The sequence below is a fragment of the Drosophila santomea genome, chromosome 3R (genome assembly GCF_016746245.2).
Source record: "Drosophila santomea strain STO CAGO 1482 chromosome 3R, Prin_Dsan_1.1, whole genome shotgun sequence".
In the NCBI taxonomy this organism is placed as follows: domain Eukaryota; kingdom Metazoa; phylum Arthropoda; class Insecta; order Diptera; family Drosophilidae; genus Drosophila; species Drosophila santomea.
The window spans coordinates 21609282-21636549 of NC_053019.2; the positions used below are offsets into that span (position 1 = coordinate 21609282).

The window sequence follows — 27268 nt, forward strand, 5'->3', positions numbered from 1 at the left end:
AGTGTTGGACAGCGTTCAATAGCACACGTTTTCATCGGTTGCGCGCACATTTTAAACTACAAACAGTAACGATAAGAATTAAAGCTTAAAACTTCTGGAGATTTAAATATAACAAAAGTTTAAACACCCATTTGGAATATTTTTATGTTTTCGTTTATTTTTCACAAGAGATTTCTATAACCAAATAATTAAACTAGAACGTCGGAAAACTAAACCAAACCCGAAGGCGGTGGTGCTTAATTTTCAGATCATTCAATTTCCAGTTCGGTGCACTATTATGGGAGGCAGCTCGGTTAGACCAGAGGCAGCGTTTCGACGAGGATTATTAATTTAGATAGTACGTGGTTCCGATCGTGCGGCTGGATAGTCGTGAGTTCCTACTTGTTGGCGGCAACGGCCTTGCCCGCCTTGCCACCCAAGACCTTAAGGACCGCATCCACCAGATCCTGCACGCGGGGCAGGGCGTGCGCCTCTAGCGTCTTGGCATAGGGCATGGGCACATCCACGCCGGCGCAGCGCCACACGGGGGCGTCTAGTTCGAAGAAGGTCTGGTCCTCCATGATGCGGGCGCAGATCTCAGCTCCAACGCCTAAGAGGATGCAGTTTTAGAAATCGCTGGGCTTTCAATAAGCTGCATTTCCCACTCACCGTGCTGGGGCCAGCCGTTCTCCACGGTCACCAGATGGTGGGTCTTTCGTACAGAGGCGAAGATGGTCGCCGTGTCCAGGGGACGAATGGAGCGCAGGTTAATGACCTCAGCCTCAATGCCTGAACATGGCAAATACGAAAAGGTATGTAAGCTGCTTTCCATGTCATTCAAAATAAAACTGTGCCTTACCCTTCTTGGCAAGCTCAGCAGCCGCCAGAAGCGATGTCTCCACCGCCTTGGAATGCGCCACCAGGGTGATGTCCTTGCCCGGCCGCATGATCTTGGCTTTGCCGATGGGCACCACGAAGTCCTTGTCGGCGACCTTATCGTCCACAGGGAAAGCCGTGCCGTAGACCAGCTCATTCTCCAGGAAGACCACGGGATCGGGATCACGGATGGCGGCCTTCAGCAAACCACGTGCATCCTCGGAATCGTATGGCGAGATGACCTTCAGGCCGGGGCAGTGGGCGTACCAGGCGGCGAAGCACTGAGAGTGCTGGGCTGCAACACCGGAAGCGGCACCATTGGGACCACGGAACACAATGGGCACGTTGACGGCGCCGGCGGACATGTAGAAGGTCTTGGCCGCGGAGTTGATTATCTAAGGTTTGGATTTTTAAACGGATATATGTAGTAACATAGTATAAAGTAAATCATGAATGTGTTAGGATGTAAATGTAATGTAATACTGCTGCCTTCAACTGCAAATTCACCAATTCAAGTTAATACGCTTTATTTGATGCACTCCGATGTCTTCCATATCGATCTTTACTTAATGCCTAGTTTCTGCTTAATGATAAATGCTGGCAGGCGGCGTCCCTTCCAGAAACGCGGCAGCGGCGTCTCGTTGGCCTGCCGCAGGATCTCCGCCACATGCTGCTCCGCACTGAATGCCTCGGCCTGCTTGATCTGGGACATCAGCTTGGCCTGGAAGGCCTTCTCCTTGCGCATTTCGCGACGTTGGCGCACCTTGGCCCACTCGAACTTCATCTTGCGGCGCAGCTTCTTTAGCTTGTGCTTCTTCATCTTGCGTCGCCGAATGACGATGAGACGAGCCGCCTCCATCTTGTCCGACTTGCTCTTGTCCAGCGGCGGCGCAATCACCTCGCCGACTCGATCTCTGTGCAGGATGTCGTTGATCTCATTCAGCCAGGTCGAGCGTGGGCTTTCAATTATGTGGCTTATTGGCAGAGGGCGATCTCCGACTGGCGGCTTGGCGCAATCGAGTATCTTTGCCTGCACGTAATTGGATAATATGGGTGGGGATTAGTGAGGTCCGATCTATGACTTGGGGCAGGAGCTAATCCACCCATATTATCCCATTAGGCGCCGCGGCATATTGCACTTGAATTGGTCTATTAGCTAGCTGTTGGAGTTGTGGGGCATTTGGATTGGATAGTCGTGTTCTTCTTTTGGTTTACGTTTTGTTGGCAATGAGATAATATGAGTAGTTAGCCTACTGCTGGAGTGCGGGGAGTGGTTCTTAGGACAAGGATGAGAGATACTCACGTGATCGATAGCCTGCATGGAGAAGTTCCAGGTCATGAACTCGCACACGGGACGCAGACCGGCCATGGCAGCTCCAACGGCGATGCCGGCGAAGCCCATCTCTGTGATTGGCGTGTCGATGACGCGCTTGTCGCCGTACTTCTTCCACAGTCCACGGGAAACCTAAAAAGGGCATTAAATGATTTAGAAAATGTGAGGATACTGGGAACATTCCATTATCTGCTTGTAAAACTTTCCAAACTGATAACACATTAACCAAGATTACACCAATATTTTTAAATAACTAGCCTTGTAGCTCCTAAATTAATAGTTTAAATTAATCCATTACGCTGGCAATCGAACCACCCACAGATGGGTAAACAAATCGCGGTTTTATGGTTTATGGGGCCATCTATATTATCAGCAGACAGTCGGTCACACACATTCTGCGTGACCTTGCCAATTTCGATCACGCATTCGGATTCGCGCCGACCTGTTCGGAATCACTATCAGTAGTTACACATAGCACGCATATATCACCCCGCTGACCACCGACTTCCCCCATCCCGGACACCTGCATCAGCTGTCGTCGTCGTCGTTGTCGTCGCAACCGCCTGCTTGGTGTTTACGTAATCGAGCAGGGGCAGGAAAAAGTCAGAGATCTCACCTTGTAAGCACCATCGTACTGGGCCACCTCCTCCCCCAGGATGAAGACGCGGTCATCGCGGGCCAGCTCATCGTCCAAAGCACTGTTGAGGGCATCCCGCACGGTCATCTGCTTGGCCGCCAGGGCCTTCTGGCTGGTGGAGAACGCTCGCTGGGCGGAGCTGGCCGCCTGGATGAGTCGGGTTCGGAGCATCGTCGGTTTGCGGTTCGCTTTCCTATGGGTATATCGGTATCGTAGCCGGCTGCAGGTGTTATTTTTTTGGGTTTTAAATGCTATTATCTAACTAAAAATGGTCTATGGTTTTACGCACCGACTTCCGTCGAAATTTTGATGTGAAAATGCGGTGTGACCAGATGTGACCACTATTATGCCAAGTTGTGGGCACACTTGAAAGCATACCAGGGATGCCAAAGAAATTACTGTGAAGTGTGACTAGTGTTGGTCATGTTATTTTGTAGCTAAATTTGGCTACATTCGTAGCATGTTAGCTGGAATTTCGAAAGTTTTGGCTACTTTGTATTTATTTGGATATTCATTCAGAAAATTCGAATAATAGCCATGATTTCGTTTAATTTGTTTTTGCTTGAGAGATAGTTCGAAACAAAACAAACAATCTTATTGGCAGCTAGTCCCAGCATCGGATTTGACCATACTGTTGAACAGCGGGTTGGCAGCACTGGTTCGAGCAGCTCCAAAAATGCAGCTCTCGTGAAATAATTTTAGAATTTATTATTTGTAATTCCGCGTAGTGGGGACCAGAATTAGCATATATAAATTAATGCACTGGCACGTATAGAGATGATTAGTGAGTGAAGGAGGTAGCAGTTGGACCAACTTTGGCTAGTTAGCTCCAATTCCTCCGCTGCCAGCGGCGCACAGCAATCGATTTTTATTCGAGGCGAATGCTGTGGAATTTCCCAACCAACTTTCCCACACTTTGAATTCCGGCGACGGCATTTAGCGAAGCGCAATGAAGGACGGCGGTCACATAACGCTCACACTCCCGCCGGGCTCAACGGCGACGGTGGACGAGCGGGGCAGGAAGAGTCTGCGGCGGGTAGGTAGACAACTGGCGGAATTCTAGGTAATCCTCAAGAAACAGAAATTATACTAAGTATGCTCGTTTGTCCCACGATTCAGGCTTGGAATCAGCTGCCGCGTTGTCAGCGGAATCTCATTATCCTGGGCATCACCGGATTCTGTGTGACGGTATTGCTCTGCCTCAGTGGCGATCAGCTGCTGGCCTCCAGTTTAAAGGATGTGGACACAAAGGCCGAGGTGGCGCCATATCAAATGCCCATGCCGAATCCGCACCATCATCCCGGTGTGGATAAGGATGTCCCAAAAGACACTGCTGCGGCACCTGTTCCGGTAGATAAGAAAGTACCCCGGGCGGAGGCGCTTAGTGATAAGGTAAATAGGCCCCCACTTAATTGATAAGTGCTTAAGTGCCTGGCGCTGTTTGCCTATCAAGATAGCATACGTATCACCACAATTGACTATTTGTGTTTGATTTATTTCCCAGTGTGCAAGTGTGCCCACTTCCAGTGAATTATTTTAATGATATCTCAATACCAATCAATTTCAGTTTAATGAGCTAGTTGCCTATGGAGAAGCGAACTCAGCGGAGAACGTGGTCCGGTTGCCGGAGACGGTGGCCGTGGCCTTACCGCCGCCCGATAATAATAAGGAGCCGGACAACGGTGGAATCGACATCCTGAACAATGTAGAGGAGCCCGTGGCGCAGGATCCATCAAAGCCGCTAAGCGAGGGTGAGCAGCTCGAACAAGCAATCAAGAACCCACTCACTCTGGGGGGCGTTAGCTTCAAAGAGCACCTTAAGAAAATCAAGCCCCTTCTGGCCAAGGGTCAGCACTTCCATGGCGCCACCAATGAACGACAGTCGGCTGTGGTGGCCGCCTTCAAGCACTCTTGGGCGGGCTACAAGAAGTATGCCTGGGGACACGACAACCTGAAGCCCATCTCCCAGTACTCCCACGAGTGGTTCGGTCTGGGACTAACCATTGTTGACTCACTGGACACCATGTACATAATGGGTCTGGATGATGGTAAGTTGGCTACATTTTTGTGCCCACGAAATCATTATTTGACAAAAATACTTTTCCACTTCTCTATCTACTTAGAATTCAAGGAAGGACGCGACTGGGTAGAGCAGTCACTGCGCTTTGACACTAAGCGCGATGTAAACCTGTTCGAGGTCACCATACGTGTCCTGGGCGGATTGCTGTCTGCATATCACCTGAGCGGCGACACAATGTTTCTGACCAAGGCTGCAGAGCTGGGCAACCGGTTACTTCCCGCTTTTCAATCGCCGTCAAATATCCCCTACTCAGATGTGAATCTCGGGGATCTTTCGGCGCATTCGCCAAAGTGGTCGCCTGATAGCTCCACCAGTGAGGTCACCACCATTCAGCTAGAGTTTCGTGATTTAAGTCGGTCTACAAACATTTCCATTTATGAACAGGTAAATAGATCAGATAAGGACCATAACTAACTATAAAATAATTGACTTATCAGGTTGCTCATAAAGTAAATGAGAAGGTGCATGATCTGGAGAAGAACCATGGTTTGGTGCCCATATTCATAAACGCCAACACTGGAACTTTCCGAAACTATGCCACTATTTCCCTTGGTGCTCGTGGAGACTCCTACTATGAGTACTTGCTCAAACAGTGGATTCAGACCGGCCGCAAGGATAATGATAAGTACGTATTTGAGTGTGTTATTGAACTTCAGAAATTCAATTACGCAAAGAATTTTTGTCGTTATCAAGAACGTTGAGCAGATCGATCAGCGACAGCTGTGTTGTACCACTTGTTCATTATTTACTTTATTAAACCTCTTATTATTCTAGCCTAATATTGGACTACATGCAAGCAGTCGATGGAGTTCTTACTCAGTTAATGCGGCGCACGCCACGCGAGCACTGGGTTTACATAGGCGAGCTGATCAATGGCAAAGACTTCAAGCCGAAAATGGATCATCTTACGTGTTATCTGCCGGGCACCTTGATTTTGGGTCACCAGAACGGAATGCCAGACTCGCACCTTATACTAGCGAGGGATTTATTGGATACATGCTATCAGACCTACAAGATGAATCCCACAAATTTGGCTGCTGAGATCTCGTATTTTGCGCTAACCGAAAAGGACGATCAGGACATTTATGTGAAGCCCAATGACGCCCATAACCTGTTGCGCCCGGAGTTTGTGGAAAGTCTCTATTACTTCTACTCAATAACTGGCAATCGCACATACCAGGACATGGGCTGGACAATCTTCCAGGCGTTTGAGACTCACGCTAAAGTAAATGCGGGCTACACATCGATGGGAAATGTAAAGAACACTCAAAGCACCCGTCTGCGGGATCTGATGGAAAGTTTTTGGATGAGCGAGACTCTGAAGTACTTCTACCTGCTGTTTAGCGACGACCGCAAAGAAATCGACCTGGAGCAATGGGTCTTCAATTCGGAGGGCCATCCACTGCCTGTGTATCCGCTCAAGACTTAAATACCGCCTAAGTAAAGCAATTAGAGGGCAGCGCAACTTAGTTGCGTCAGCGAAACTAACTGGAAACCGAATAGAGTTGGCGCATTCATGCTGCCACTATCATTTAACTCGTATTCGCAATTTAGCGCAAATGCCAAATACTATGCTAAGCTTAGAGATACGCAAAGCACAGTTGGCAATCGAATAAAGCAATGCCCTATATTGGGATGGATCGATGGAAAGAAATTGTAACCCCTGGGGCGACAAATAAGGGTGCAATATCAAAATTTTAACGCCAGACCTCTGCTAGCAAGAATCATTTAAAATACTTACTAAGTCTACATATAGAAGGCCAGTTATCTTAATCCACTACCTTTGCGAGCTATTAAATTCGAGGTTGCACCAACATAAAGCTGCGTTTGTTGCCCCAGGGATTTAAGGCAAATCATCCAATCTTCCTATTTAACATGTCAGTTGAAAATCGGTAGGAATCGATTGTATAACATTCTGTGTACTGATAATTGTTATTTTGTAATTATTTATTTCCTACTATAAGCACGTATTGTAACACGATATTGGGGCATTGCTAACCCCTTTTTAAGACACTAGCATCAATCGAATCCGCCAGCAGGTTTTAACCTTGTAATCTATGGTAGCAAAACGTGTATGTTTATTTTAGCATGATATTAGGAATCAGTTGCACTCAGCACAAAGTCGATTTGTGTGTAATCTTAAAGGTACCGAATAAACGAATCTCAATGGAAATGACCAGAACATTTTCGATCCCACAGGCAGCCTGTGAAATAAAAACGGAGCCAATAATAAAATACAAGTGTTTTTAAAATTGTATGGAATTTTCTTTATTTTCCTAAGAACATTTCACCCAGTACAAACGCAAATGCATGCATGAACTTTAATTGCATTTCCTTTTATTCAGTTTTTATTTTCAGTTGGGTTTTCGGTTTGTTGCGTTTCAGTGAGATTTATGTTGAATCTTTTGTTGGTTTTTCTTTTATGTACTTAATGTTTATGACGACTATGAATGGATGGGCTTAATAAACTATCAAATATTAAAGTTGTTTGTTTCCTTTGCTTTGCTTTGCTTTGCTGTCCTCTCTCTCCCTATGCTGATGATGTTTAATAAAACTCACAATGTTTGTTTAAAAATCTTTAGTTTTCTCTTTATGTTTAATTACATTTAGACACATTTAGCTGAACAATTCAAGTGACGACACTGCGATTTGTTGTTGTGAAAAGTTGGTTGCGGGAGGGGCGACCGATTTGAGTTCTGAGTTTGATTTCGATTTTGTTCTAAATACAACTTAAAACAATTCGCATTAGTAAACTATCAGTAGAGTTAGGTTTATTCAGTTTTGGGTTGAAAACTTAAATTATGCTATTACATATACATTTTTACACGAAAGTGGTTGTCTTTGAATAATAACTAGAAAGTTTCAAAATAGAAATACAAGATCATGCAACTCAGACGGGACGCTGTTGATGGTTACGGTTACGGTTATGGGTATGGTTGGGGTTCAGGTTCATGGGGGTCAGGGGTCATGGATGGGTGGCCTGAATAAACGAAGCACATCTTAAAATATGGTACCTCTCGAAGTTCCCTTACAGACTACACGTAATACAAGCAATCCGTCCACGGTAGTACGTATCGTAGTAGGTGTGTTAGTGGTGGTATTAAAGTAGTAGTTAGTATTGTAATTGGTATGTAATTGATGCGTGGCGCCCGCCCTTCCCACGTCAAACATTTACAATTGTTTGCGCGCCTCGCGATTCGCGATTCGTTTTGGATAAACTTCGTAGTGGCTTACTGAGTGTGGGTTTTTTGTATAGACTTTAATCGTATTTATTATTATGTATGTTTACAAGCTAATCAGACATCTATATTTAAAACGTGGCACAAATCACAAGTCAGATTTGTCGCAAGATCGAGATACAATTGATACGATTCGTTAATTTGTTGTTATTTGTTTTCCTGTGGTTCCTCATCTCAAAACTGCTAGGTTTCTCGTTTCAATCGATCGGTTTAGGTTTAAGTGTATAAGATATTACATTAGATTCAATAATTTATAAATGTTTAAACTAAATTGGCTAAAATTGTGATTTTTGAACTGCTTTTGGTTTGCTTCGTAGTTTGCCATAGTTGGTACTCGTTAATCCCTAAGATCTTTGCATTTGCTTGCCAATGACACCCGTAGCTATGCCGAAATATTCTTTACTCTCGAATTGAGCACGTCAATAGGTTGATTGGTTTGTTTGTCTGTAATATCAGAAGCTGTCGTACTTGAAGCGCTTGAAATTATATCCTTTTTAAAAATGCTTAGCTATATATTTATAATCTTGTTGCACAGTTCCTGGGGCGCGATTGAAACTGCTGCATGCTCTAACTATTTACAAAACTCCTTCGCAACGCAATGCGTAAATAAATATATTTTTTTTTCTGGGCTTTTAAAAATTGATTGGATGCGGATAAATTGCTCTGCCTGATATTCAAACGACAACAAAATTGGCAACGTGATTTTAATTGTTTCTTAGAATTGCTTCAAGTAACTTAATAATAAGTTATACAACCAATTCGGTTTCCTCATTTCTTTCATTTTGCGCGTGTTTATTCCCATCATTCCCTTCTTTATATTACGTACTTTCTTGGTTTCATTTGAATAAATTGTCTAGGGGCTTTCTCTTAGTTACTGTAGCTATATAATTTGTTATTTTTTTATATTATGTTCCATTTAGTGTACCTCTGTGAGAAGCATTTGATGCTATTCGTCGTTTAGTTTTCAATTCACCACGTCAATTGCTTTCTTAGCTTTATTGGGGCTCTGCCATATTGTAGATGCCATTACTTTCACCTCGCTCTCTCTCTTCGTTCTTTCCCCTTGCATTAAGTAATCGGTTATCTGAGGGCTGTTCAAATATTGTACAAAACATTGGTCTAAACAATACAAACAATAAGTAAAAACAATTTATGCTACGCGGACTCAACTTAGATCTAATTAAAGGTTGTACTCGGGAGTAAAACAATAACCAAGGACAACTAAGACGGGTATCTATACAATCAGGAAGTCATTATTATCATCCGTTTTTCACAAGGTGGTGGCATTAAACTCTAGTATCAGACTGTTGGAGGCATTTTCCGCTGCTGATGTGCTGCTTGGGGATCCAAGTCAGGATGTCATAATTGACTTGACCGGATCGTCCAAGCCACCGGCTACACAGCTAAAGTCGTTCAGCTGCCCCATGTGCTGCGTCTGGGCCTGCGTCATGTTCTGATGGTGGTGATGCTGCAGGTGCGGCTGTTGTGGGTGGCTCTGCATCAACTGGTGCTGCTGATGGTGGTGCTCTAGCAGTATGTTACTACTGTTGTCCGCCACTCCGCTAACCGCAGAACCACCGCCGCTGATCAGACAGTCGTTCATCTCCTCGCCCAGATGACGGCGACGCTGGATAACCTGCTCCTGCTGGCAGCTGGGCAAGTTGGCGCCTGCTTGCCGTTGATCGTCCAGCATGCTATCGCCGAGAATCGAGCCCAGGGAGAACTGCAGCGAGTCGCCGCTGTTCTGCAGATTCAGGATGCTGTCGATGGCGCTGGCCACATGCCGACTTATGTCATCGTCGTACTCTCCTCCTGCCACTACTGCGGCTCCGCCCATGTGGCTCACATGCATCTGCTGCTGCTGTTGTATCTGTTGCTGCAGGTTATGCTGGAAATGCTGCTGCTGGTGCTGTTGCTGCTGCTGCGGATCCATTATGTTGGCGTAGGCGAAGTTGTGTTGCTGCTGTACCTGTTGCGGTTGCTGATGTGGCTGCTGATCCATCAACATCTGCGGGAACATGTCCGAGTCCAAGAGACCGTGCTGTGCCACCTGAACGTGTTGCTGTTGCGACGACATCGGCGATGAAGAGGAGGATGATGAAGCCGTGCACAGGCGCTTGCTGCTGTTGTCATCTTCCATATCACTGCCAGAGCCCATAAGTTGGCTATCCCAGCTCCTTTTCCGCGATTCTGCTCCATTGACTAGCTCTCCATTGCTAGTACTGCTGGAAAGAAAGTCGCTGTAGTGCGCCTCCATGCTTTGCATCCAGCGAGGATTGTTGTTGCAGTTCAGTTCGATGTGATGTTGCTGCTGTGATGGTTGCTGTGGACCTGCGTATTGCTGCTGCTGTTGAGACGTCTGCTGCTGCGGTGCTTGCTGCATAAATGATGCGTCTGGCACCCACATGCTCATTTTACTTTTGTGGTTGGCAGCTGGCGATTTCGAATCGCCAAATATCTCGTCCAGGTTAGACTCAATGTCGTGGGCATCGTTGCTGTTCTTAACGTCCAAATGTACGGGTGACTCCCCAAACATTGCCTCCAGTCGTGTCTCCACGGATTTCTGCACATCCGAATCGCTGCTGAAGAACTCACTGATTGCAGGATGCTCGTTTTGCTGCTCAGCATCCAGGACCACCGGCTGTTCGCGTTGGCCGCTGCAAGAGGAGACAGTCTTCACAGGATTAGAACTAGCCAGGCTTTCGCTAACGCAACTGCTATTGCTGCTGCTGGTGGTGCTCTGGTTGCTCTTGTCGATGCAACCATTGGGGAACAGATCCGACATGTGGTTGCTATTGCCCATCATGTTGTTAGAATTTGAGTTGTCCATGTAGTGCGATTGCTGGGGCGCCGTTTGTCTGTTGATGGGCAGATGCTGCTGGTTTCCATTTAGTTGTTGCTGCGGTTGCTGCATATGATCGTTATTCATCAGGTTAAGCTCCTTTTGCAGGCAGTACCAGCCATCTTCCTGGTCTACGGGATCTCCTCCATTGGCTTTGATATGTTGCTGCTGCGGTTGCTGTTGGTCCATCATACTTCTTTCCTGGTACCGATTCTCAGCACTCTTCGCTAGAGCCGCTTTGTTTTCCACCTTTTTCATGATGAAGCTCGTCGTGAGTTCAGACTCGATGTCGAAGTTGTCGTAGTCCTTCTTAATGTATTTCGAAGACTCCTTATTGTGACCTTCGCTCTTCACAGATCCGTTTACAGAAGGTTCCCCAGCATCGTTGCCATCCTCTTGCTTTACTGTAGTAGACTGCTGTGGCTGCGACTTGCTGAACGCTTTGTTGACATCAGCGCTGTTTTTGAGTAAATCAAATCTGTCAACAACGCCGTCTGGTTGGGCAGACTTATCCATTGGTTCCTGTTTGATCTCCTCCTTAACTTTCGCCTCCGACAGGACATTGCTCTCCGCCGTTGCTTTTTCCCCATTCTGCTCCTCCTTTAGCTGCTGCTCTAACTCCTTTTCAGCGGTTCGAATTTCATTGATCTCGCCCTTAAGATCATCGATCATAAGCTGCTGCATTTGTAGTATCTCGGAAGTTCGGTGTGGCAGCTGTAAGTACTAAACGATGAGATCAAGTGCAAGTACGTCAAAGTATTTTCTTACCGTTGACTCCTGCATCAGAATTTCCTGGAACTTTCCGTTTAGCTGACGGAATTTGTCCTGGAACTCCAGAGCAGTGGATTCAAACTCCTCGTCTTCGTCAGAAGGCAGCTCTACGTCGTTCTCATGCATGCAATGATATCTAAAAAGTAAAACATGTTAGAAATGCGTTCACTTATTCATTATGTTAAGCAGCTTCCTACCTGATTAGCCTTTTTACAGCCTCATCCTTTGTGCGGAAAGGCTTCACGTAATCCGGCTTCAGACAGCTCTCCTGATCGACCTCCAGTTGGCGCACGAATCTGCGAAAAAACAAGAATTAGTAAATAGCTCGATGGTGCATTGCTATATGTGCAATCCAGTTGGCCGCTTTACGAGAAATCGGCATTGATCAACCAACTACTCACAAGGAGAGGCGTGCAATTTTGGGTTTCTGTGTCGGCATTTCGTCCATTTTGTTCGGCATATACAAAGGCAAACTCGGTATGGTCGGAAGGGATGGCACTAGATTTCCAATCGGTCCTGGCGCCACTCCCATGGCCAATGGCGGAGCTACTGGTGGCAGGATTGGAGTTGGTTGCTGCTGTAACTGTTGCTGCGGCTGCTGTTGGGGTTGCAATGGTGGCAAAGGCAACATGTTGGTCACTTGCATTGCAGAATTGTTAGTGTGGAGGTTGTTGCTATTGCTGTTGCTCAGCATATTTGTGGAGCTGGCAAAGATCAATGGAGGCGGTCCGCTTTTGTTGAGCATTGGTTGCTGCTGATGTTGTGGTTGCTGCTGCTGCTGGACAACCGGCAGCATATTCACTTTTTGTGGCAACATATTGATGCTTCCATTGGGTGGCTGCTGTTGCATTTGCTGAGGATTTTGCTGCGGCTGCTGGCAATTGGCTTTACTCCTGTTAACCTGTTCTTTGGGTTTTATTTGGAGTTGTGGGTGTTGCTCCTGCTGCGGCTTTGGTTGTGCCTGCTTTGGTTTGGCTCCCGCCTGTTGTAGCTGCTGCTGTTGTTGCTGCTGCTGCTGTTGCTGCTGCTGCTGTTGCTGCTGCTGCTGTTGTTGGTGTTGCATGGGGTAGATGTGTATCCTCTGTGTTATATTCTGCTGAATATTGGGAGCAGTTGTGGCAACACCAGTGGCCGCTCCTGCAGGTGTGGATGAGTGGTTGTTGGGCTGAACCACATTGGCCGGAACTATTGTCTTCAGTGGCTCAGGAACTGTTGATTGCAACTGTTGCTGCGGCTGCTGTTGCACTGGCTGTGGCATAAGGCTGAAGCCTCCAGTTCCATTTGCTGTTGGCAACATACCCTCTGGAGTGGGCACCTCTTTGCCGGAGGCCAGAATCCGGTGCTGCTCTGCAAAGAGCCGCTGCAGTGCCAGATTTATCTCCGCGTCCGTCATCGGTTTGTTGTAGGCGGCAATAGTCGCCGGATCAATTTCCGGGGAGACGGGCAAGAAGGTGGACTTATTCTGCAACTTAATGGTGAGGAACTGGATCTGCATCTGGACCTGCTTGAAGATCTGTTGCATTTGGGGCGTAAGTTGGATCGTTTGCACTCGGGACACAGTATTTGGTTGCGGTTGTTGTTGCTTAGGAGCTTGCAACTGCTGCTGCTGCTGCGGCTGCAACTGTTGTTGTTGCTGTGCCTGCTGGGATGGAAGTTGCTGCATTTGGAGTTGGCTGACCCCAGACGCTACCGTTGGAGAAGGCATCGGGGCAGGTGTCGCCACTGTGGTTGCCGTCAGGCTGAAGCTCGTCCTCTGTTGCTGCTGCTGTTGCAATATAGCGGCCGTGCCAGTGGGTTGTTGCTGTTGCATGGGCACCGTAACGCCCACCAATTTGGTGCCACTCGTTGTCTGGAAAGGCTGGATGCTGGCGCTCATCGTAGTCGTGGTAGTTGTTGTGCAACTGGAGCTGCCCACCACAATCATCTGCTTTCCACTGGCAACATTAGGCTGCACGATCTGCACCGGGTTATTGTTGGGCTTTTGCGATAGGGGATCCAACTTTGGCATTGGTTTGACTACGCTGGCGTTCTTGAGATTGGCCAGCTCAGAGGCATTGGTCGGCGTGGCCTTGGGTTTTCTCACCGGCTTCTTTTTGACCACCGCTCCGCCACCGGCTCCACTAGTTGCTGCCTTAGCCGGCTCCAGTTTCGCTTTGCTTTGATCAATAATCGGCGCCACATTGGCCACCTGCTTGGTCACTGTCGTTAACGAAGTGGTGCTAGTGGTGGTGGTCAGCGTGCTACTGGCCGTTGTGGTGATGGCCAGTCCGTTTGTGATTGGCTGGATGGGATGCACTATTTGCTGCTGCGGTGGCTGAGGACGCAGTGGCATAGAAAGTGTCATCGAAGACGAGGTGGTCGCTACTTGCTGCTGTTGCTGCTGAGCCGGCAGTGGATTCACATCGTTGAAATGAAGTTGCCCCAACTGCAGGCATTGGGCCAGCTGTTGAGCATTGATACCCGCTGGAGCAATGAGTAAACGCTCTGTGGGACCAATCGAAGCCGCCGTCTGGCCCGCACTCATCGCTGTTATCTGATTCGTGACACTGTTCAGGCAGAACAACTGCTGCGTGGTGGGATCGATGGGCGGCAGGGCAATGTACCGCTGCTGGCCATTGTTGGCCAGTTGTGGAGCAGGCGCTGGAGATGGAATCGGTACCGGCTGAGTGGGCAAGCTCACGGGCACAGAGACGGGTTGCAACTGAGGCTGTAGCTGCGCAGAAATCATAGGCTGCTGCTGTATGAGAACCTGTGAGTTCAGTGGTAGCGGCGGGAAGGATACGACTTCGTTCTGCTTGGCAGGCAGGCTGGCCGGTGGTTTCATCGTTGACATGGTAGTTGTTGTGCTGGTCATTCCTAGCATACTGCTGGCAGGATGTGTTCCCTGACCGGACAACTTTCTGTTGTTAGCCACTGCAACGGAAGATAACAATTATTCTATTTATTACAATCTTTGCTCTTGTAGGAAAGACGAATTTGTCTAAGGTTGCTTAGCCTTTTCAAAATTACTGACTTTGAGTCTACTCACCTTTAACTTCTATTTTGGGAGCGGTTGAAACCTTGGGTTGCTGCTGTAGGATTGGCTGAGGCTGATTTAGTGGCTGCGGTATTTGGATAACTTGCTGCTGCGGCTGCAACATCGGTGTTGTCTGTTTGTTTGGATCCACGCGCGTCGGCTCATTAATGATGGTCACATTGGGCAGCGCGCCTTTGAGCAGAGCCTGCAGGATGAGCTGCGATTGATGGTCCTGGGGATTGTTGGGATCATGTCGCAGGATCAATCGCTCGCATTGCTCGGACACGGTAAGTGTCAGGCTTCCAGTGAGCTGTGGCACAAGAGCCGCAGCCGAGGCAGGAGATCCCACAGAAACCGATACATTGGCGGGCATTCCGGTTAACTGAGGTGGCAGAATTGTAGCTCCTCCGGCAGTTAACGCAGGAGTGGGCGCTGAAACCGGTGGCTGGGCAGAACTGACTGCTGGCGACGGGGGAGTGGCCTGTGGTATGGCCACTAGCTGCATTTGCCGACCATCGCTGGAGAGCTTGAACCCAGTGGAGTCCGAAGTAATCGTAGGCGCCACTGAAGGCGCCGCTGGCTGAAAGACCAACTGGGTTGATTGGCTGGCGGGTACATGACCTCCGGTTCCTGGTGTTCCGCCCATCACTGTGGCTCCCGGTGGCAGGATCGGCATTATCTGAATCTTGTTCTCGACCGCACTGTTTACCGGTAAGGCGGATTGGTGATGATTATGCACCTGTGAGATCTGAATGTTGCCAATCTGACTTGGCACTGCCGTCGGAGTTCCGTGGGTCAGCATCAGGGTGGAATTGCTGCTGCTTGCCACTGGCGTGGGCGTGGTCAGGGTGATGGTGTTTACTGTGGTGGGTTGGCTGTTGTTTAGGATGGTACTAGTGCTGCTGCTGATCGTGGTGGTGGTGCCGCTGCTCGAGATCATATTGCTGGCGCTGCTGGTTACGTCGGGTTTCTTGGCGTTCCGTCGTACCGCAGGCTTCCTTCTTGGCTTTACGACAACTGTAGTGGACACTGGGTTCGAGGCTGGCGAAGGAGTTGGTGTCACAACGGGTGACGGCGCTACCTGCGGCTGCAGTGTTATGCTAGGCAGGCTAATGTTAATGGTGGGTGTGGCAGTGGTCGCCTTTGCTGCCGCTGCAGCAGCTGCCGCCTGTTGTGCCAAATGTTGCTGCGCCTGCTTCTGGATTTCCTCTGCTGTGGGCAACCGAGGCGTGGATAGACCAAATGGCGGCACCGCTGCCTCGGCACTTGGATCGATCTTGATGAGGATATTTGGTATTTCGGTGGCTGATTCGTTTCCCGCCGCCTGAGATCCCGTCGAAGACTGGGGCTGCGGCGCGGGAATGGTCAAGGTAAAAGGCAGGCCATCGCTGCCGTTTTGGTTCGGTATGGAGATCATGATGTCGCCGCTGCTGCCCGCCGTCGCTGCTCCTGTGGGAGTCGCATGGGCTTGAGCTGGCTCTGGTTCTGATGCCAGCCCTGTGTCTAGGCCCATGCCATAGTCCTCGTCGTCGTCATCGTCGCCCGTGATTCCGCAAAACTTCATCACATCGCCGAGATCCAGCTTTCCATTGCTACTTCGTTGGATCGTCGTTGGCGGTGGCGACGGAGACTTGGCGCGTACAGTTGGCTGTGGCGCGGGCGTGGCGGCGATGGCTATCTTTTGTGGCGTCGGGGGTCTCACTTCAGCGGGTAAAACTGTCGGAGAGGTTGCTGGCGGAGTTGGAGCTGGAGGTTGCTTCTTTTTGCGGGGTCGCGGCTTCTTCTTGGGCTCCGGAACAGTTGTCGCCTGGACAGATTGCTGGGCCTGCTGCACCTGGGACTGTGTTTGCTGCAGTTGATGCTGCAACTGCTGAATCTGCGCCTGCTGCTGTTGTTGCTGCTGCTGCTGCAACTGAATGGTGGCCATCGCAGCCTGTTGTTGTTGCTGCATCATGGGCACTGGCGTCGGTTGACGCAGCGGCTCCGGGGTGACGGCCAGCGGCACATGTGCCGGCGAGGATTGTGTGAAGAGCTCAGTCGTACTGGTAGCTCCTCCGCCGTTCGTTCCTGGAGCCTGTGGCGCCTGAAAAGCATTGGCTATTTGCTGGATATGCGCCCCATTCAGTTGATTCAGATTGATAGTGGCTCCACCCAGGCTTTGCTGCAGATGAGCTGGCAGCTGCGATATGGCGGTCAGGCCGTTGGGCATCTGAATTTGGGCCGCAGCCAGCTGCAAGTTCTGCAGCTGGGCGGCCACACTCTGACCAAGGAGCTGGGTGTTCAACGTGGCCGTCGTGGCAAACGGCTGAGATCGTGGCGCCTGCGCCTGGGCTTGTGCCTGTGCTAGAGCCGCATGCAGACCCGTGAGCTGCGTGCCAGACTTGATGGCGCTCTGGAACTGACCCGCCGCCGTCTGATGGATGAGGTTCGCCTGCGAGGACACAATGAAGGTGGGCGCGGCAGCCAGCTGCATTGTCGCTCCATTGGTGCCCACTATTCGCAGCAGTTGTTGCTGTGCCGGCTGCGTCTGCAGTTGTGGTTGCCCGCGGGCATTCTGCTGGATGACCAGGGACGGCGTGGTTGTCAGCTGGGGCGTAGGTGGACGCAGAATCAGCTGCACGCCCTGCGGATTCTGCTGCACCAGCACGGGCATCTGGTTAAGGAGCAACTGTTGGGGCTGGTTGGTGGTGGCAGGTAGCAGGATCTGTTGCTGCTGCTGTTGGGTGGGATTGTTGGCCTGGCCAGTTTGCTGCGCCGACTGCGAGATCTGTGCACCGCCGTTCGTGCTCTTCTTCTGCTGCTGGAGCTCCTGTTGCGGCTTGGGCAGAATCTGCTGCGGTGCCTTGCCGGTCTTGCCGGTAGACATTCCCGTGACTCCGGCATTGCTAACGAATCGATGCTGCTGCTGCTGCTGGACAGGCTGCGGCTGTTGCTGTTGCTGCTGCTGCTGGATGGGCTGCTGTTGCTGGGGAGTGGTGGCTATGAGCTGGCCCTGCGGTCCCTGGATGAACTGGAAGACCTGCTGCGCCTGCTGCTGCTGCTGCGGCTGCTGGGAGATGGTGAACTGCTGGGGCAGCATCTGCATTTGTTGGGGCTGCGGGGTTGGAGGCTTAATCGCCGCCGCTGCAATGGCGCCGCTGGGACTCGGGATGGGACTGTCCGCTATCAGGGGACTGCTGCTCTGGTAGTGTTGAAACTGCTGGTGCTGCTGCTGCTGCTGCCCCTTCTGACCCTTCGTCGGACCTTTGGCGCTGCTGCTGACCACACTGCCGGCCGTGGCGAACGAGGTGGGCGTGCTGATGGCGGTGGCATTGAACTGTCCATAGCCTCCGCCGCCGGCTGCCACCGCAGTCGCACTGCTGATCGAGGTGGGTGCAACGGCGCTGCTGAAGATTTGGTGTCCCAGCTGTTGCTGTTGTTGTTGCTGCTGCTGGGTTGCCCGCTTTGTGCCCTTCTGTAATGGAAAATTGGAATACATAACGAATTAATAAGTTAGTCATTAAGATGTGATGCAATATAATATCATGATGTCGGCGCATACTTAATGCGATCTGTACATGATCTACATACCTTATTGAGCTGGATATTATTCGATCCCACCAGAGTGGCATTCAGCTCGTTCCCGATGGCATTTCCGTGCAGCGCGACTCCTATTCCTACTCCGGAACTGCTCCCGGCTCCAACACCGGCACTCAGACCGGCTCCAGTTCCTCCGGCGGCGGTGGCTATAAGGCCACCACTGGTCACGCCGATGACCGTCGTGGCAGCGGCCGGCGATTGTGAGGGGCTCGGCTGGAAGACGACTGTTCCAGCATTGGGACTGCCATTGGTGAACTGGTGGATGGACTGTCTCCTGCCAGGCGTCGCCGCCTTGCGCTCCTAAGAGAGAAGAATGAATTGTACACAATTAATAAGATCCTACAAAATATGTATTATATATTCCAAATTCCCATACTGAAATCTATCCCCATTCTTATTATATTTGTGGATATTTTGTCCTTTCTTGCCGAGATCAACTTACGTGTTCCTGGGGATTGCTGTTGGCGTTTACTTGGCTGCCACCGGCTACGAGCACCACATCCTGTGGGAACGGCGAGAGCGATGGCGATGGTTGCAGACGAGGGCTAGCTGAGATCGATGGCGATGGACTGGGCGTCAAAAACGGACCCGGAGGAGACAATATTCCTGGAAAACGAAACGAAACAAAGCGAAAGCGCCAGGGCGAAATTAATATTTGCTTACAAAATCAGGCGCAAAGTTGACCCAAATATATACGTATGTATATATGTATGTACATACATATATACTGAGTGTGTGTAAATGCGGGCATATCTGGGCTGCAATCGTTTTTTGGTACGTGACCAAAGTGGCAACTGTCCTCGGCTTCCCCAAGTATCTTTCGCAGATAGCACTGCCAACCGGCGGCGGCGGCGCATCTCCCATAATTGTCCGCCATTTCGCAAAGTTGTTTACTCTACCCCTTGGCCCCACTCCTGGCCCCTTTGTGCATACAAAAGCGAGAACTTAGCACATTTTCAAACACCAGCTGAGAGCTGGGAGCCACTCCACATCGCTTTGCTTACACACAGCGAGACACACGAGACGAAGACAGATACAATTTGGCCTGGCTTTTGGGCCAGAACCAGTTTCATTTCGAGAGTTCTTTGCACTTCTTCGGCTCAAGTATCTTTCCCACTCTTTTTCATCTTTTGTTCGATTTTTTGGGCCTTCAGAGGTGCTGGCAGTAGTAGTCCGCTTTCAGCTTTCAAAATATTGGCCAAAGGCATGGGCAATCTCGACAGGCATTTAATTCAATTGGGAGCTCGCATTCAGAAAAACCCGAGGCGTCAATGGAAAGGCATGGAGCGAATCGAGCTTAGAGTGAGGTAATCCACCGGATATGGACTCCTTATGGTTTGGCCAACCCATTTGAATTTATTAAATTATTTCTCTTGTCCAGGGCGTACCGTATGGTTCAATAATTCGTTACTTTATCCAAGTAAATTGTATTAAACCCTTTCTTCTTCTCGAAGCTTCGTTTGCAGCTTCCCAGGAATAATTTGCATATATTGCCGCAGCTGGATGTCGACAAGTGGGGGAGGAAACGAGGATGTGGGAGCGGGCAGCAGATGCAAGTGAAGGGCTCCCTCCAGAAACGAGAATCAAAAGGGAATACAATACTCAAACATTACCAAACTTCGTGCGATAATACCCTTCTATAAAAATCGACCTCATTTTAATGTATAACCAAAGTCGATCGGGTTCGAAATCAACTTATTTTAACTTGTAACAATTCTGTGATAAATGAATCAATTCAATATCTAACCAAGTAAAAAGGGCTATTGTACGGAACAACATAATGCATGATCCATCTTCTATATCCTCTAAAAAGAGTATGGACAGACAAGGAGGAGGATAAGCGAGCATAAGCATGCATCAAAATCGACATCTTCGTCTGGTTGTCGGCAACTGAAAGGATTTGGAGGTGGAAAAGGAAGGTGGAAGGTGCCTTCGATGGATGGGAATGGGGCGGAGCTGGGCTCCAGTGTTTCGAAGTCTGCTGCCGACGCAGCATCATTATCGACAGCAAAACTAAATGCAAAAGAATTTAACAAGCGCCTCCTGCATCTGCCTATACAGCGGAGGGCACCTCCTCCTCCTCCTTCTCCACCTTTTCCTTCTGCTCCTTGCCTTTTGAATGCTTCCCGCTGGCAGCAGTCGTTGCCATTCAATCCTCATCACAAGATGGGGAGGGGGGATTGAGTTGGCCGTGATATATTCCTGGCAACGGGTAATGCGAGTCTGCTGTCTTTTGTTGTGTGTGCTGCTCGTTGAATGCTTGTTGCCTGGACGATGTTTGTTTGCAGCCACCAAAGGATTGCCATCGAGATTGGATATGGCACACAAGTCCAAATCAAGAGCAACAGCGCCATGCAGCTCACACATACTACACATACGAGTATGTGCACATGTGCTCAGCTTCACAACTGAATGGCGGAATCGCGGATAATCCCATGTTCAGCTTGACTCGCCTTTGACGCTTTTGTCGCAGCATTCTCATTTCAATTATGTAATTACTGCAACATACACATACTTAAATGTGAGGACACAACCTTTTATAGCTCCAATTAAATCGGAAATCGTAAGTACGGGACTATAATTAGATACTACTCGTTTGATGGCACAAAAAGCTGCTTAACCCAAGCATTATAAAACATAATAACAAATAGTTAAGAAAGTTACAATTTTTGTAGATGATCCCATTTAAAGTGAATCCACTTCGCTTTTAGTTCTTGACTTTTACCACGAAGGATTAACCAAAATAATTGAGTTACGCGATATCATAGTAAGTAATAAAAGCATAATCAAAGTATCTACAACATCCAACGGCTGCATAATAACGGTGGCTTCGATGGTCAGCCAGCGATATCCTTGCCACGACAGCTCCCTTTTCCGCAGTCTTTAATTAAACAGTTAGCAGCCGGCGGAAGCGAGACGGCGGAGACTTCGTAATTTCACACAAAGGCACACCACAAACGCAACTAGCAGGCGGCGGCGATGGGTGTCCAGTGGGTGGTGAGGCGAAAAAAAGGAGGGAAAGAGAAACTAAAGGATAAATTGACAAGCAGATACACACCATCACTCCCCAGCACACCCCAAACACTAACCAACACACCCCAACACACACACACACACACAAACACATCAAGAAGCGACGCAGCAGACTCATAGATACGCCAAACTTTTTGCCAGGCGAACCACAGATGAGCGCACTTTTGGCTGCCGCCTGACATGGCGAAAATGGTCGAAATGGTAGTATGGATGCATGGATGGATGCTGGATAGATAGATAGATGGAAACTGTGCAAGCTGGGCGGACTAACGTGGCGGGGGGTGGACTCCCAGTTCCCAACTACCGACTGCCTGTCGACCATTTACTTGAGTGTCTGGGCGCAAAACAGAGGCAGCAGCAATGGCATCAGCAACAGCAACATCAACGTTCTGAGGACGCCTTTGAGGGAGCACTACACTGGGCGAAGTAGCAAGTAGAATTCATAAGATCAACTTGGAATAGATCTGTCCTCTTGCTGATGGAAAAGGATATGAGGAACTTAATCCTCTTTGAATAGGATTATAACTCATCCTTTGTATTGTATTATTGCATACTTTCAGTCATTTCATGTAGCTTACGAGGATGAACTACATACTCTAATCATTAAATAGTTCCATATTATCATCCACCCTTATTTCTTATCCCCATTTCCTTCAGTGCATCTAGATTCTCAGCCAGAACCGCGTAATATTTTGCATTTTGCGCCCGGGCAGAAACCAAGCGGCTGTTGGTCGCGACTCGTCGCGAGATGAATCCTATTTACAAGGCACAATTCTGACTGAGTGCACACACATTCAGGGCGGGGGTGGGGGGTGGCAGGAAGCGGAGGGAGGGTTCGGGCCAGGAGGCAGCTTGTCAAAGTCAGTAAAATTTTAGTCGCTTTGAACGACAGACGTAACTGCAGCACAAGTACAAGAAAAACGGAGTGAAGGAAGGCAGCTGGAAAAAACTGTGAACTGAAAGGTAGTGGCAAAGTGTTTCTGCTGTTTTCCCTCTGTGCAACTGTAGTGGCACGACCCCCTTGGCCCCCCTCCCCCCTCACACTTCCCGCAAGAAAAATATATTTTCTAGTGCGCCTTGGAGGTAATTCGGGTTGTTAAGCTGCCTTTGCCAGCAGCAAAGCAAAGAGCCAGATCTAATTGATTAAAATGTGTACAACAAAAAGGGTAACAGTCACTGGCAAAATAATAGGGTATTTCTTCTAATACTCTATATCCTATCTATTCAATGGAAAAATCACATTTGTAATAGCCAAAGAGCAAATGAAATATTTAGACACCACTAAATCACAAACACTAAGCCCAATATATAGAATAATAATATGTTTTTCTTTTTCCGCTATATGCTAATATTCAACACACATTTAACCCAATCAATAAATATTATTTCCGAGTATTTATCAGCCTAGCATAAATCAGTGGAGAAAATGAGTCGCATTGGCGAACTTTTTGCCAAATCATGCGTTAATGGGATTTATCCGCATTATAACCCAGCGGAGTCACCAGATATCCGAGCACTCAGCTTCCAGTCCATCCCCAAAGCAACATACAATATTTTTCGCTCCAGTAAATTTCATTTTACCCAGCTATGGCGAATGGGAACAAAAAAAAAGAAGTATATTTATATGCGGAGCTCAGACTGCGACTATAAGTCTGGCGTGGAACTCCGACTCCAAATCCTTGCATCCCAGGACACTTTGGAGCGATCTCCTCCGTTTCGGGAGGAGAAAAACGAGGAGTAGGAGAAAAGCCACCTTATGCTTTCGCATATTTTATGTGGCGGTAAGTGTGTGCTTGTGCTCGTGTCTGTATCTCAGCCTTTGTTGTTTCATTTATTCGGTTGACTGGCATGACCTCAGTACGGGGACTCCTTTCCACATTGTGCCACCCTCCACCATTCCCTCCGTTCCCGCTCCATTCCCGCCGCTTTCGCAACAACAACTGCTAAGTAGAAGCTGCAGCAAGAGGCGCCGCCGCCGCCATCGTCGTTTTGAAATTTTCATCCTGCGACTCTTTAGCAATTGTTGGTCCTCCGAGTTTTACCCTTTTAGCGGACATTACGCCTGAAGTCAGAGGTCTTGAGCACAGCGGGGCATTCCTTTTAATCGCACTGAAATTATGCACTCTTGGCTAAGCCCAAGATGGTTATTAATAAAAATAATTGCAGGACAACCGAGAGGGTTCCAGGAATTTCGGGTGGAATGCTGAATAGGTTTAGTACAAGTAAATATATCAACTTTTTTAAGCATTAAGTACTAAACATAGCCTTTTTTCTGCCTTGGTGTTATTTCTTATGTGCCCACAATGTATCTTGTGAATGAAGTTACAAAAGAATTAATTTTGCCTCCGATTAAGGATACCCAAAATCACACGCAATTATTTGCGGACGATAATGACCTTGTATTTTCCTTTCATCAATACAAGGGTATTTCACATATCGGTCTTGCAATCTATTGTTTTCGGATTGTTGCTCCTGATTCAGCTTGTGGATGGCTGATTTCGCAGCCACAACTTCTCCTACTGAGTTTATTTTTATTTTCTTATTTTTTCTGCTCCTGGTTCCCTGCATCTGCCTCTCGGCTCGTTCTATTGTCACATTTTGTAACAATGGCAGCCGTGCGCGCGATTCGGACAGAAAAAAGGAGCCAAGTAAGCGACTGCAGGAGCAACATCATCATCGCCACCAAGCTGCTGATCATCATCATCATTGGGAAAAAAAACAGCAGCAACAAACAGAAGCACGAGGATGAGGAGGAGCAGGAGGAGTTAGGTGGTCCATCCGAATGGAGGATGGCTGAGGACTACTCGCTTTAGCTTCGCCGTATGAACTGTTGATGGTGTTATGGCGATATGTCGCCGACTACGGACCCGCCATCCTCGGGACTCGGGACTCGGGACTCAGGGCTCCTCGCCTCCTCCTCCATTAGTCGCACGCGTTTATAAGTAGAAGCATAAAAAAATGTTTGTGCAGAGTAGGAAGGAAAAACAATGCTCTGGCAGGACAGGATGAGAATAAGACAAGCCATGCTGCAAATACACAATAAGAAAGATCCTAACAATGGAGCAGGCATTTGGAAATTGAAGGGGTTTTTTATTTCATCTCAAGGTCCAGAGGGTTAAGTCTCCATTATTCTCGACGAGAAATCAAAAGCGAAATTGGGGAAAACAAATTTAAAGAGCGCTAAAATTAGGATTAGCGCCTTTAGCTGTTTTAGTTAGAAATAGTAACGAATGCAATTAAAGTATCCATATTTTTTTTTCCTGTATAGGGAGGACAGTGCGACAAAAGCGGGTTTGGGTGGGTCTGGGGGATTGGCTGGACGTCTCCTAGTGGAGCGGATGAAAATGAAATAAAAATCGATAAGTAGAGGCACGTTTGAGTGCCCACCACCCGGCTCACGTACACACGAGGTGGATGTGGATGTGGATGAGGATGAGGATGGTGGACAGACGATGTGATTCCGCTAGATGCCTCGTGTGTATACTTTGTGTATTGTTTGGCAAATTCTTGGAAACGTGCTGCTCCCCAGCAACTCCTCCTATTTCGTATCGCTCCTACTCGGGAGTTATATATACACTCGCATTTTGTGTTATTTTCCATGTCTGCCTTCTTTCGGACTCACCCTATTTTTCGCAATTAGATGTCATTTAATGCTTGATAATTCGCCTAATGACAGGAACAACAACATTTTCACAACTGCAATTTAAATTGCGTCTGGCCGAGAGTAAAGGTCAAGTTTCAAGTTATTTTTCCCAGTCTTCTGTGTCTTTGTTAGAGCAGCGAAATTGAAAATTAATTATAGATAATTTAAACTGCGTTGAATAGGTATTTTACCAGAACCTTTCATCTTGTCCTATAAATATTTCAGTTGCTTAGGGTTTATGCCGCAGCAAAACATCAAACCATTAACTAAATGCTTTCACAACATTATCGCTATCAATAAATAAAGTTCTTCAATCTATCTATGTAACTTAAAAAAGTGTCAAATTGGTTGTCGAACCATCAGCCAATGACTTAATTCAATGAAAGTGTACAAATGTCAATGACAGACAATACAAAAGCTGTGAAAATACGCTCAATTGACGGCGCTCCAAGTGATTGTCAAGGCTCCAATTAGTTAAATGGAGTTGTTATCGCCTAAATTGATCCGCAATTCAACCTATGGCCATAGGGCCACAATTACGGATAATGCAGCCGGGCATTAAATATTCATTTAATGACAGCCAAGTAATAAATGCGAGTGACAGAATCAATCAATACCAGTGCTCCCATATCGATTATGCGCCGTCGGATCCAATTGGGCCACCAAGTTATCGTGGATCATGGGTTACGGAGCCAAGGTAACCAGCGCCGTTAGATAAACCAGTTCCCCGTTCTGCGGGTAAAAAGTTGTAAATTAATTGTTTGCACCATTGAACAGGTTTGCCTCCGAGTAAGTTATCCGCCAAAATCATTAACACATCTTGCGGAATCGTTGGCTCTGCAACCACTTTGTGTGGTTGCCGTGGTTTAGCGGGCGTTTGCTGTGGTTAAGAGCCACAGCTCTGATGTCAGGACCTGCCCGACTCGTCAAAGCAAAGTCAAACCGCAGCTTATAAGCGGTATGTTGGGTTTGTGCTTGTGCGGCTATGGCCAATTGAAAATGCATTATTCAGGTCTCAAATGAATAATTCCGGCAACCATTCCTGCCACCGCCGTAAAACCAAATCGCACTGCTTACACCACACGCTCCTCATGTTCATGTTCGAGCCCCGACCGACTCACATGTCATCCGATTTCGTTGTGTCCCAAATAAAGGCAATCCGGGCAATCTCAAACCGTCTAAGCCAGAGGCATATAATAGCCTCAGTCATAGCCACGGCAACAAAGCCAACACACGCACCCCCAGGCGACGGCAAATGTATCTAATGGATACCAGGACAGGCCAGACAGCTGCAGGCAGGCACTTATCCAGGTACAGTGGGGGCTCGTCGAAGAGATTTCTTTAGCAACCTTAAGTGCTTGACATTACTTTGCTTTTCAAACCGAATTTGATTTACTATTCAGTTGAATAACATAATATGTAGTTGTTTTTCATAGGTTGAGTTTTATTTTCCATTATTATTCCACCGTGGATTACTATGTTTGTTAATGAATCCTCTTCTGTGTTTTGACTACCCTCCAGCAGGGATTAATTAGAATTATATCCATACTTCCTTTACTACACCCACACCCATCGCTTCAATTAGCGCGCGCCCACTGTGGCCCAGAGTATCTAATGGTACCTATTGGCCGGGCGAAGGCGAAGGGCCACCGAAACAGCCAAGAAAAGGTGCCACCACAATCTGTGTATCCGCATCTGTATCGGTATTTTTCCCTGCCAGTCTGCTGTTTGTGTGGGTGACGAGTACATCAAAATGTGTTTAGGTGTGTGTGTGTGTGGTTGTGTGAGTGAGTGCCCACCAACGAAGAAGAAACAAAAAAAAAATTGTATCTATATCCTATTTGTTGGGGGTTAAAAGGGGGGTACATGACGATGGTTTTTATAGGGTCACACGAGCGCGCATTTCTTCACAAATTGACGTTGTTCTTGCTGCCGCTGATGTTCTCTGTTGCTTGATGGCTGTGTAAGTGTGTGTATCTGTGTGTTTTGTTATATTGACGTATCTGAGCCTCAAGACGTGCGCTTTACACTTCTGCGCCCCAAAATGCCCCAACAATAACAACATGCAGAAGAAAAAAAACCCCGCTACACATTGAAATTACAAACCGAAACGCGCAGGTCTAATAGTCATTTATATTTATGATATCAATATGGGAAGTAAATAAGATTAATCAATTGCTGCTCCCAATGAATATTTCAATTTAATAAATATTCTTTTCGTAAGACACTATCAAATACAA

At 47.9% G+C, this 27268-nt stretch overlaps 3 protein-coding genes across 4 annotated transcripts in view; 1 reads left to right on the forward strand and 2 right to left on the reverse strand.

The window, feature by feature from the left end:
* Positions 1 to 137: 137 nt before the first annotated feature.
* On the reverse strand, positions 138 to 3274 carry LOC120454562 (pyruvate dehydrogenase E1 component subunit beta, mitochondrial). Of its 2 annotated transcripts, XM_039639954.2 has the most exons (6): positions 3115 to 3270; positions 2805 to 3045; positions 2159 to 2320; positions 839 to 1250; positions 649 to 768; positions 138 to 589 (listed from the first exon to the last, which is right to left on the reverse strand). In XM_039639954.2, exons 2-6 carry the CDS (start codon positions 2994 to 2996, stop codon positions 378 to 380), a joined length of 1098 nt encoding a protein of 365 aa, XP_039495888.1. In that variant the 5' UTR covers positions 2997 to 3045; positions 3115 to 3270; the 3' UTR covers positions 138 to 377. The 2 variants fall into 2 exon arrangements, with proteins under 2 accessions (XP_039495888.1, XP_039495890.1); XM_039639956.1 differs by lacking the exons at positions 138 to 589; positions 649 to 768; positions 839 to 1250 and adding an exon at positions 1366 to 1885 and having other exon boundaries at positions 3115 to 3274.
* A 185-nt stretch (positions 3275 to 3459) lies between these two features.
* LOC120454557 (endoplasmic reticulum mannosyl-oligosaccharide 1,2-alpha-mannosidase) lies at positions 3460 to 7157 on the forward strand. The gene is made up of 6 exons (XM_039639948.2): positions 3460 to 3861; positions 3945 to 4217; positions 4393 to 4873; positions 4949 to 5289; positions 5343 to 5530; positions 5680 to 7157. Exons 1-6 carry the CDS (start codon positions 3775 to 3777, stop codon positions 6332 to 6334), a joined length of 2025 nt encoding a protein of 674 aa, XP_039495882.1. The 5' UTR covers positions 3460 to 3774; the 3' UTR covers positions 6335 to 7157.
* Positions 7158 to 7468: 311 nt separating this feature from the next.
* Positions 7469 to 27268, reverse strand: part of LOC120454549 — a 44878-nt gene continuing 25078 nt past the window's right edge. The window contains exons 3-9 of the mRNA XM_039639929.1: positions 18795 to 18958; positions 18344 to 18652; positions 14786 to 18227; positions 12159 to 14670; positions 11955 to 12053; positions 11755 to 11893; positions 7469 to 11700 (exon numbers count right to left, since the gene is read on the reverse strand). Of these exons, the coding sequence (XP_039495863.1) occupies positions 9496 to 11700; positions 11755 to 11893; positions 11955 to 12053; positions 12159 to 14670; positions 14786 to 18227; positions 18344 to 18652; positions 18795 to 18958 (8870 nt within the window). The 3' untranslated portion in view covers positions 7469 to 9495. The remainder of the gene's footprint in view (positions 11701 to 11754; positions 11894 to 11954; positions 12054 to 12158; positions 14671 to 14785; positions 18228 to 18343; positions 18653 to 18794; positions 18959 to 27268) is intronic.

Excerpts from the sequence above, each read along its gene's own strand:
- LOC120454562 (XM_039639954.2), bottom strand. The coding sequence starts at position 2,996 with ATGCTCCGAACCCGACTCATCCAGGCGGCCAGCTCCGCCCAGCGAGCG. Across the intron at positions 769-838 it reads TGCTGAGCTTGCCAAGAAGG|GCATTGAGGCTGAGGTCATT; the intron begins GTAAGGCACAGT and ends TGCCATGTTCAG. Across the intron at positions 590-648 it reads GAACGGCTGGCCCCAGCACG|GCGTTGGAGCTGAGATCTGC; the intron begins GTGAGTGGGAAA and ends GCATCCTCTTAG.
- LOC120454557 (XM_039639948.2), top strand. The coding sequence starts at position 3,775 with ATGAAGGACGGCGGTCACATAACGCTCACACTCCCGCCGGGCTCAACG. Across the intron at positions 4,874-4,948 it reads CATAATGGGTCTGGATGATG|AATTCAAGGAAGGACGCGAC; the intron begins GTAAGTTGGCTA and ends CTATCTACTTAG. Across the intron at positions 5,531-5,679 it reads GGCCGCAAGGATAATGATAA|CCTAATATTGGACTACATGC; the intron begins GTACGTATTTGA and ends TTATTATTCTAG.